Source organism: Pangasianodon hypophthalmus, chromosome 2 (genome assembly GCF_027358585.1).
Source record: "Pangasianodon hypophthalmus isolate fPanHyp1 chromosome 2, fPanHyp1.pri, whole genome shotgun sequence".
Lineage (NCBI taxonomy): Eukaryota > Metazoa > Chordata > Actinopteri > Siluriformes > Pangasiidae > Pangasianodon > Pangasianodon hypophthalmus.
The window spans coordinates 29,677,520-29,688,924 of record NC_069711.1 but is presented as its reverse complement, the minus strand read 5'-3'; the positions used below and the strand labels follow the sequence as shown (position 1 = coordinate 29,688,924).

General features: G+C 35.8%; 1 protein-coding gene across 2 annotated transcripts; it reads left to right on the top strand.

Annotated features, from left to right (window-relative positions):
• Nucleotides 1–1,036: 1,036 nt before the first annotated feature.
• LOC113538305 (apolipoprotein L3-like) lies at nt 1,037–10,757 on the top strand. 2 transcript variants are annotated; one of them, XM_053231767.1, is made up of 10 exons: nt 1,037–3,078; nt 3,235–4,125; nt 4,407–4,576; nt 5,122–5,184; nt 5,831–5,980; nt 6,325–6,396; nt 7,286–7,384; nt 7,666–7,705; nt 8,310–8,349; nt 8,678–10,757. In XM_053231767.1, exons 3-10 carry the CDS (start codon nt 4,568–4,570, stop codon nt 9,399–9,401), a joined length of 1,197 nt encoding a protein of 398 aa, XP_053087742.1. In that variant the 5' UTR covers nt 1,037–3,078; nt 3,235–4,125; nt 4,407–4,567; the 3' UTR covers nt 9,402–10,757. The 2 variants fall into 2 exon arrangements, with proteins under 2 accessions (XP_053087742.1, XP_053087737.1); XM_053231762.1 differs by having other exon boundaries at nt 3,235–4,576.
• Nucleotides 10,758–11,405: the final 648 nt, after the last annotated feature.

Below are 11,405 nucleotides of genomic sequence, written 5' to 3'. Positions count from 1 at the left end.
GCCATTGCTTCTTTTTTTCGTTTTAAAAAGCAGACTTAACATTTGCCTATTTCAGCTGCTAATTAGAAGCAGACGAGCGCGTGATGTTTTGTGCAGTACTGCGTGTATTTATCAAGCAATTAAAATGCCCCTTCCCGAGCCCAGAACAAGGCGTCTGTGGATGAGGGTCCGAAGCAAGGACTGGTGGGACAACATCATCTTGCACCACTTCACAGACGAGGAGTGGAAGGAGAATTTAGGATGACATGACAGTTATTTATGACACTATGCTCAATGGTGAAGTGGTACATGGCACCTGGTGAGGCTACGGTCAGAGCGCCAATACCGCTGACAGCCGTGCGTCATACGTCATTACGTGATTTGTACGTCATTGCACATGCGCAGAACTATCTGGTTTCATTTTCAATCCGATGAAGTGTTTACATGTCCTCTCCATCGGATTAGAAAAGGTTAAAACCACCCCTTACGATCCAAATGAAATTTTAATCGGTTTTGGCCAATTCATTCCAATTGACGTGTTTACATGTGACTTTTTAAATCTGATTGTGCTTCTAGTCCAATTACCATCGGATTATTAGTGTCCATGTAAACGCAGCTAGTGACTCAGCTGTTCGGACATCTAGTTGAAGTTCATTCCACCACCTAGGTGCCAGAACAGAGAAGAGTCTTGATGCATGCCTTGCTTGTACCCTAATACTAAAGTTCAAACCTGTTTTAACCCTTTTTAAAACTTGTTTTTATTTGTAATGACCACTTTTTTTTTGCAGTAATTTAAAATAAAAAAGTACATAGTAAATTACACTTACTAACAAAATGTTAAAAAAAAAAAAATAGATAGTGGATAAAAATAGGTCATTAATAGTTGTAATTTGCAGTGTAGGGTGGAGTTCGCCCATTAAAATGTTTTGTTTCATATAACGGTGTCATGGTATCCAGGAGCTTTTTCCAACTTGGGTCGCTAGAAGGCACCCTGACGTTCTTTGCAGGACGGCTTCTTCTGTTGTCTCCCAGACTTCCTGTTGTAACCATACTCATGTGTTTGTTATTTCTGCTTGATTAAGTGCTCTGTTTAAGCTCTTTGGATTTTCTCTGTAGTTGCAGGAGCATTACGTCAAGTCAGGTTATGGTTGTGTTTCTGATGTTATTATACTTGTTATAGATTGGATCATGCACAGGTTATTTTGTTGGTTTAGTATTTTCTAGGTTTGTTTTTCTAGTTCTGCTTAGTTTCCAGTTGGTCTGGTTTTCTGGTGTTTCCTGTTCCACGTGTCTGTTTCCCTGACTTCTGTTCTTTTAAATAAAGAGGTTCTGCATTTGCATCCACCTCCATGGACCCATATCATGACAAACAGATATGGTTAAGAATTTGCCCTGCATTTTTCTCTTCTCTAACACAGCCGGTTGACACCAGTTCAGTACTTTTAATTTGCTGATGAGATAAATTAGGTGTGGTGGGAGCAATGTATGGTTTTTCAAGACTAGCAATGAGAAAGATTGAAATGTGTTGTAGACTTTTGTCATTGTGTGAATCATCTCTTCTGGATTTTTTCTAAATATCTGAATCTCTCCATAGCCTCCTGTTCCCCGTGCCCAAGGCTCTTTAGCAAATTGCTCAGTGATAGGATCTGTGGACATGTAGAACATGATTTGCGTATACAGTATATTGTAGATTTGGGCGTTCTTCTTATCATTCTTAAAGTATATATTTTACTACTGAATGTTGGTGAGTGTAAGTCCAGTCTGAATTGCACTGCAGTTATGTTACTGAAAGTCTCTAACTGACTGAGGAGATCAGAAAGCATAGCTCTTTAAAGGTGTGGCTGATATCTTACACGTAAAAATGGATGTACACTCTGAATTATTGCAAAAATGTTTGACATGCATGAAGTCACATGAGTGGAAAGTCATGAACTACTATGTACTTTCATTACAGTACTTGAGTACATGGTTTACTGTAACTATAACGTTTTGTGTATAATTAAATTATAGTACTTTTACTTTTTTAAAAATTATATATTTAATTTTGATACATTTTCGATCATGGTTACAGAGTAAAAAACAATTACGCCTTTAACGCAAGAAGACTATAAGTCATTTAAAAGACTAAAGCTGTTTCCTACCAAAACGCTATATTTCAGGCACCAAATGTTTAGTCAGCAGCAGCAATGTCTGAGACAGTGGAGACAGATGAGCACCCATGGTCCAATTTATCAGATATCTTCTGATTTAAATGCCAAAAAGTAACAGTTTATAGTATGAATGCTCTGTATTAAACTTAAGATGTCACTTTGATGTTTGGTACTGACATTTGTCTTAAATATAGCTATGAAACTGCTCAGAATAATGTGTAAGAAACATCTTTGCTACATGGCTAAATATGTAGCTAAAAGCATGCATGAATTAACATGAGCTAGCCAGCTAACGAACCTAGCGAGTTACTGAAACCCCAACAGCATCTGGCTATTAGCTAGCCAGCTAATGTTACCTTTCTTTATATACTGTTGATAATTGAAGTTGTATCCACTTCCGCATAGCTCACTTGGTTAGTTTTTTATAATTGTTTATAAATGCATTCCTCAGATATAGACTCGCATTTTCCAATTAGCTGTACACATAAAAAGTAATTACTCAAGTAGTTTTATCATTGCTACTTTTACTTTTAGTGAATTATTATTGCAGTAGCAGCACTTTTACTCAAGTCAGTATGTTTTCTACTCTTTCCACCATTAATAAGTCAGATGAAAGACCTGCCCCTGTGTTCATCTTTAAGTGAGAGCTCATTATCATCAGGACTTGTGTGAATAATCTTAGTGGTTCAGTTCAACAGATTATTTCAAATCTATTTCATCCTAATCACCACTGAGGTTTCTCATTTCTGATGAGACTGATATGTAAAATTAGCTTTATTTTGATACTGGATACTGGGTTAGCACTAGGTCTTTGTTTTCTCTTTCAAACCTCCTGCTTAGACAGAGCCTTATAAAAACCTCGTTCTAGGTGTATACTGAAGTCTTGTGCTTTGCATGATTGCTGTTCATTCAAATTGTTACGCAGTTCCTGACAAAGTTAAGGAAAATGGTAATAATTTAATAAGATTAAAGTCCCTACCTGTTTCTGTCTTGACAACACATAATAGAATTTTTACAAATAATAAAAACAGCTGAATAATACAACTTCAAATAATCAGTATTTATAACCTCTTCCCCCTTAATGTCATCTATCTATTAACACCAGTGGGCTGTGGTGATACTGCAACCAGAGAAGAGGATTGGCTCCAGATCCACCTCGACCCTGACCAGGATAAAGAGGTATAAAGAAGATAAAGAGGATAAAGAAGACAAATCAATTATTAGTGTAGGATATAGGAACCAGAAACAAAAATCAGAATCAAAATCAGCATCAATGTGCTTCATTAGCATGACAAGCATGTTACATTTTATATTGTCAAATATTGTATGACATCATAAAATACTACTAAATACTACTAGTACTACTATTCCTCCTCCTCCTCCTCCTACTACTACTATTAATAATAATATAGTAGGTAGAACGATAAGGTTTGAGACGTAGATATACTGTGATACATCAGACATCGGAAATGCAAGAACTTCTGGGCATAACATGACACAATAGCCACTGTTCCAATGTCCGACGATGTTTTTCCAAATGAAAGAAGGCTCACAGAAAGCTGCAGATATGATGAGGCTAACTGCTCTGTGTGGTGTTGTAATGTTCCAGTCACTGACCAAGTAATTGAAGAGCGTCAGGGTGGCACAGCGAGTAGCTAAATGCTACACTGTTATTAATAAGTTATTGTGTCTAAGGTAACTACTTGCACAGTGACTTGTATGGTAGACGTTCCACATAAACAGATTGTGTAAAAGTGTACTTGTTAATATGGTGAAGTTTTCTGTGAGAAGACATTTATGTAACATTTTTGGAAGGAGTCTCCAGTGTCAGCACTTTGTAACAGTGAAGTACAAAGTTTTCCAACACAGGAAAGTCTTCAGGATGGAGAGCTTTGCAGCTTCTCAGTAACATAACAAGCTGTCTTATTTGTCTTAAAAAGAGAGAAAATGACAGGCTGAGGCTGGTGAGGGAATGGATGTTTGTTGCTGCTATAATGTAAGTGATATGTTTCATGGACCTTCTACAACAGTAACATAACTATCAACAGATACAATGTATGACATATTTTTAATTCTTTAATAATTAAAAAATGTTAGCACTGGGGAATTGCTGTGGGAAAAAACACACAGCACACCACTCCATCACTGACTATTTTCCTATAACAGCACACCCCATTGTGTTTTTTTTTTCTTACTTATCCAATCATACTATTGGTATTGTTATGTACAGATACATTTTATTGTATAATTCAGTGCAGCGCCATGTCTATGCAACAGAGTCTCAGATGAATGGCAAATAAAAAGAAAGCTGACAAGACATTCCACATTCCATCAAGTATATGCACCATATCAGAAGAACCTCAGTTTCATTTCTGGCATTCACACTACATGGTATATAACGTAGTAGGTCTTTGGATCCAGCAACAACATTATTGAAAATGTCAAAGGTAAGAATGAAATTTAGATTTCTAAATTTTACTTTAAGATTGAAATTTAATTTTTTTTAAAAAAAATACTGCAATACTAAATACTAATCCTAAAATACTAAAAAAGTATTTTAAAGTAAATACTCAATACTAAATACTAAAAAAGTTCAATTCAAAATTCAAACTTTTCTCTTAATTACCAATAATTTATTACTCAACTATCTTGTTATCAAACAAAGCTAATACTCAATTAACTCTATTTTTTCATTTGTTTTGTCTAGTTTCATATATGCATAAGACTTAAAACACAGACTGGACTGATTGTGGAAGAACTGGACTTGTCCTGTACTTTCGCTTTCTCTATCAGTTACATTTTACATCTATGACATTTGGCAGACGTCCTTATCCAGAGTGACTTACAGAAATGCATCACACCAAGTTTAAGCCAGTTCAGTACTGTTAATTTGCTAATGAGATTAATCAGGTGTGGGAGCAGGGTAGGGGATCTTCAAGACCGGAGATGAGAAATACTATATTATAGTCAATATATGTGAACCTCTCCACAGCCTCCTGTTCCAGCGCCCAGAGCTCACCGCCCCATGCAAGTGGACATACACTCAAATGATATGGTATATTTCGTATATATATTTTTATAGATGTTTTAAAATCTGAATAAAATATTCCAGTTAATACAAGAGAATTTCTTGTGGCAATTTTTGCTGTTCATAACAGAGAATTAATATAATTTTACATATTTAGCTATTTCAAAATGTCACAAAATGTACTGTAATGTCATGAAATGACACACATGCGTGGTACAGATCAGGTAGACTTGCAAAGAATAAATTATGTGTGTGTATGAGGAACATTGGCATGAGCAATTGAACAGGGAACACAGATTGGGTAACCACAAGGGCCTCCTCTCTCGCGCTCGCACTCGTTGAGAGTGAGCAATCACAGCATTGGGAACCTGCATCTTATTTTTACCCCCAAAGTCTCAGGTTCAGCTTGACTCACCGGCATAGTATAGCTCTTCTCTGCACACTTGATATATACTCGCAAATAGCTTTGTGTGTGCTCAGTTCACAAAAACACCTCATGCTCTGTTAATAAGCACTCTCACTTCACTAATACTGTTCCACATGCTCAGATCAGGCATGGAACAATTAACGATACTGTTTAAAGTTATTTCAAAAGCAATTATATTTAGCTTGTGTTGCCATTGTAATTAAGAGTCTAAAACTTTGTGTCATGGCTGTTTTTATGCTGTGATAGCCCATAAATCAGTACAAGAAGCCACCACCCGTTCCAGCTAAAGCCTACAAGAATGTCAGATCAGTTGGGCAACCTCTACCTGGCATGGTGCCTCCCTGCTATATGCCTGAATCTGATGAACAGAGTGGAGGAGAGGAGTTCACTGTGCAGGTAACATGGAATTGCATGATGTTCTTGTATAGACAGTATATTTTCATTTATAAAGACACACAAAAAGTGCCACAAAAGTTGGTGTATGATATATTACAATTATACAAGGAAGGAATAAAACACAATGGGGCATGCTGTTATAGGGAAATAATCAGTGATGGGGTGGTGTGAATATTATTATTTTATCAGTATTTTAATAATACTAAATAACTATTTTAATAATATTTTTTAATAAAAATAATAATATTTTTTTAATAATACCACTGCCCTTATATACCATTATACATACCCTTATATATATGCCCTTATATACCATTTCCTGTGTTTCATATTTGGTACCCAAGAGGAATAATGTACAGGACAGCATCAGATCCCTGTCACTGCAGTCTACAAGTCAAACTTTGTTCAAATCCAGAGTGAGTAGAATGATATATCTATAGGCTGTTTCTGAAGGTTCATCATTTCTATCTGCTGTAATGCGGTGGTTCCCAAGCCCAATCCTTTTCTCTACTCTTAGACAAAAGTTAAATCTACAAGGCTAAAGATTTCTTTGGTTTGTTTCTCTGGAGAAGCCCCACAACAGATGGTTTACCATTCAGAGAGAGATGTCCAAATAGAACCCCTTAATTATCTAACATACCATTTACCATTTTTTGTTATAGTCTTGCATACTTTAATCTTTCCTGCGCAACATCAATGTTAACTTAGGAAGTACCTATTAATTGGGTGCATAGTTGGATTACATGTACACTATTTGGCCAAAAGTTTGAAGAAACTGAATGTCACACCCACATGTGGTTCTTCCCCAAACCGTTGCCACAATGTTGGAAGCACAAAATTGTATAGGATGTCTTTGTATCCTGTAGCATTAAGATTTCCCTTCACTGGGCCTAAGAGGCCCAAACCTGTTACAGCATGATAATGCATACTATATTTGTGCATACTATAAATATCCAAATGCTTAACAAAGAAAAAACGAGTAGATGACAGATTACACATTCCAGCAGGTAATTAATGATGTAGCAAATGTGTTTGAGGCCTGACTTACATGGCATTCACAGGCGTTTTAGTAAAAGCCACTCACACTAGAGTGTATATTATCTTTTACATGGTTAGAATGAGTGAAAATATTAAAGATTTCATTATTAACTCCACACACAGCATATGCTTATCTGTGACTATAGCCTCTAGAATTTTAGCCCTTACATTTTTGTAATACAATTTAATAAGAGAAACTTCAGAACACATTCATAAATGTTGTTATTGTTGTTGTTGTTTTTTCATGACAATCTCATGTGTTTCTAGGTGTCCTCACCTCAACAGACTTTGAATTCTCAACATTTATATCAGACAAGTGGTTCAGTTTGGGTGCAGAGCTTCACTTGGTGTCAGCAGGACGCAGAGGTTGATAAATGTCCAGAATCACAATCAAATTTGCAGACTCCATGAAGTCAATTCTCAAAACTGTTAATCTGTATCATAATAATGCCAATAGGTAGTCTATTATCATTTTCTTAACTGATTTGGTAAGAACCGTCACAATTTCCTACTTGAAAAATGTGTCAAAAGGCCACCAATAAAATGCACAGATTTTATTTCTCATAAGAAATACAAAATGCAAGTATATGTATTATAGCTGTAACATATCTACAGTTTTTACAGACTGGTTTTCTTCTCTCTGTTAGGACAATGTAAACTTCATGGGATGGTGGCATTCAGGGGAACGTAAGTCTAATAATATTATATTAATAGATTAATATACTATATTGTACATTTACTAATTTGACAGACATTTTATCCAAAACCCAGAACGCTGAGCTACCACTGCTGTATGTTATATCAGGCATGTTGTTCCCAGTTTCCCAGATCTACATCAAATACTTAGAAGCTGCTTTGCTTTTATAACAATGGATTATATTCGGATACCTGGAGGACTATTGGTTAGGTCATGGCGTTCTCATTGACCTTCAATTACTGGCAAGGGAACCAACTCCAGCCCCTGGCGTTGCACAAGATATTGCACTCCCAGTGCAAGCCCAGATAAAAAATTGGGGAAGGTTGAGTCAGGAAGGGCATCATGCATAAAAACTGTGCCAAATCAAATATGCGGACCAATGACCTGCTATGGTGACCCCTAAAGGGAGCAGCTGAAAGAAGAAGAAGAACAACAACATTATAGACTATATTCAGAGTAGAAAATGTGCACATAGAATAAGCATAACTTTCCCAGTATAAATATTCACATACATTTTGGACTTAATTCAAAGTTAATTCTAAGTTTACTGAAATATTTGTCTGAATATTGAATATGGGCTCTCTTTGTTTTCAGCCTGGAATGACTATCCTGATGCAAAAAATGATGATGCAAAGTAAGTGTGAATGTAAGAAGTGAATGTTTGAATGAACAATGACTGATGATTTAAATGTACATCACATTTGTTGTACATTGAAGACACTTGGGGTTTTATTTTCAACTCAATCACATCAGAATTACACTACAGAAAATGTATATCAAGGATTCTGGCTCTTGAGCATCTGTAATATTTATTCAATTTTCTTGTTTTACTGTGATCTGCTGTTTTTTGTGTTGACGTTATGATTGCAAAAATAGGGCCCTTAAATTCTGTAGAAGTTCCACTCATTTATCCAGATCACTATTTTACCACTATGCCTGTCTTGCTCTATTTCTTTCTCCAGAGCATTCACAAAAACAGCCAAAAATCTAAGAAAAGCTCTTTATGTATATGAATACCTACTGTTTGAGCGAGGAGAGAATCTGCAGGGTCACATTACAGAACTAGAGGATGTGGCCAATAGCATTGACAAGGTCCACAGGGGGGTGAAGATAGCAGGCATTACTGGAGGAGCTGCAGGGGCAGTAGGAGTTGCAGCTGCTGTTGGAGGTGTCATACTTGCCCCATTGACCATGGGGGCTTCATTAGCGGTGGCTGCAGTTGGAGTTGGAGTTGCAGCAGCCGGAGGGGTCACTGGAGCCACAGCTGCCATCACCAACAAAGTCCACACCAATATGGACAGGAAGAAGGTGGAAACAATACTGAAAGAATACTCTACACAGATAGAGGAAATTCAGAAATGTTTAAAATTTATCAGCACACATATAGTGTGTCTGAAAAAATATGACCTGTCCAAATTAAGGGGGGTCAATCAGAAGGTAGTGAAAATGGTACATAAGCTTGGAGACAATGTAGGAGCAGTCGGAGCAGTCAGCAAGTCCTCAGGTCTGGTTCAAGGCTTCGCCCTGGGCTTGGACATGTACTTCAGCAAAGAAGACTCCGAGCACCTGAAGAAGGGCTCAGAAGCCAAATTTGCCAAGCAAATCCGCGAGGTGGTAAAGCAGATGCAGGCCAGCCTTGATGAGCTGATGAAATTCAAAACCAGACTACAAAAAATAACCATCTAAATATAAGAAACAAATGCATGATTTAAGAAGATACAGACTTGAAACAAGTCAAATTATCTACCAGTGCAGTAAGATATTTACACTTGGTAAGATTTCTCGAAATAAGAAAACATATCTAGGCTTTAGAAAAGAACAAAATGTCTTAAAATAAGCATTAAAACACTTATTCCAAACAGTGTATTTAGTCTAATTAACTTAAAACTAGCTTTTTAATTAGTTTTTAAATAGTTTGCTTATCTTAATTTGTGTGAAAATATCTTAAAACCAGAGCTACTAAATAAGATAATTCCTCTTAATTTAAGAATTGTCATCATTATATATTCTGCCTTAGTATGAGACAAAGCATTTAAACTTAAAACAAAACTATTAAAATCAAGATCACACATACATATTGTCAACAATTATTTATTCAAATGAAGACTCTTGTAAAACACAGTAGTTTCCATGCAAAAACAAAGCAAAATCATTACTTGCTGCTTCTCAAAATACCAGGCAACAGAGTTTATAGATGCTGAAAAGCTCCTCGATCCGATGTCATATTATCCAGTCAGTTTCAAAAACAGTGTGTATGTATTGACAAAATATAATCTGGAAGATGTCACTGCACTTAAAACTGGAAATTAAAAACCATACTGGATAATTGGAAAGAGTGTGGTGACTTAATACTGCAGAGTCTTATAATTTGTTGTTAGGTTGTAAATAAATGTGTTGGTGTTGACATAAAACAAGCATTTGGAATAAGTAATACTAATGAACAAGTCCTAAGTGTGATTATTGAGCATTTTTTACTGGGCAACCTTAAAACCAGTTATTACAGGTAAAACAAAGTCTTAAAAGATACAAGGCTGGCCTCAAATGATGCCTGTGATGGTAAATAAGCTTAATTTGCAGGTAAAATAACTAACTTTAAGCTTTGCTAACTAAGTAAGAAAAAAAGATAAATAATCTTAAAACAATCATAATAATCTTACATAATCTACTCTTGCATAATATTTTATTCTTAAAATAAGATCAATAAGATTTTATGGCTAGAAATAAGATTGTAAGTCTTGACTAGATGAGGAGTTTTTGCAGTGCATGCTGGGATCTGAAAACATATAGAACACAATTTGTATATATATATTGGATATTTGGGTGGCTGGTGGATTGTTCTAAATGAGATTAATGTCATATTTTCATGTGAAAACCAACTTTCATTACTTATCTAAAACTGTTATAACCATGTACACTTTTCTTTGCCTGAAAACATCATGCAATTTCTGTATGTTTACTGTCATATCCCTGACTAATGCTATGAAGTTTGCTAATCAATTAATCAGAAGTAAAATATCATGTAAATAAACGTATTTCCTATTAGCTAGAATCTGTCTTGATGCCTAGCCCATTATGTTAGCTACTGGAATCAAAGCTAGTCTAGCCTTGCATTAGCAAAGAAAAGAGGCTAACACACATTCTGTAGTCTGGTGACTTATCCATCTTCAAATGCAGTTAATGAACTTGATTGGATGCTTTAAACTGAAATATAAATAAAATGTGCAGGAGCCCATTCTACTCATGTATAGCATACAGTCATTGGCTGGATGAGAGAAAACACCTTCAAGATTTGGAATACTTTGAAGGTCTAAATAAAATGGAAGGAGTGAAAAGTATTTTGGAGTACAAAGAGTAAGATTATCTGTATTCAATTCCAATAACACTCAAGTAAAGTATAAATACCCCAACATAATAATTATACAGGTATAAAGTACAAGTACTCAAGTATTTTCCATTTTCCAAGTATTTCCACAAGTATCTGATGTGTAGGGTGTAGAGCAATTAGTAAACCTGTAGTAAAACCTGTGGTGATACTGCAGGCAGAGACATATCTGGAATACTATGAAGGCCATGACATAGTAACTAAAATGGTTACTAGCCCATTTTAAATATTAAAATATACTTTGTTCATTCCTTTTGCTGCACTGTAATGGGCTGGCGTCTCGTCCAGGGTGTATTCCTGCCTCATGT

What these genes read in the sequence shown, in the direction of transcription:
- LOC113538305 (XM_053231767.1), top strand. An exon ending in GAGAGGAGTTCACTGTGCAG is followed by an intron (nt 5,981 to 6,324) that starts GTAACATGGAAT and finishes TTGGTACCCAAG; the next exon opens with AGGAATAATGTACAGGACAG. An exon ending in AAACTTTGTTCAAATCCAGA is followed by an intron (nt 6,397 to 7,285) that starts GTGAGTAGAATG and finishes ATGTGTTTCTAG; the next exon opens with GTGTCCTCACCTCAACAGAC.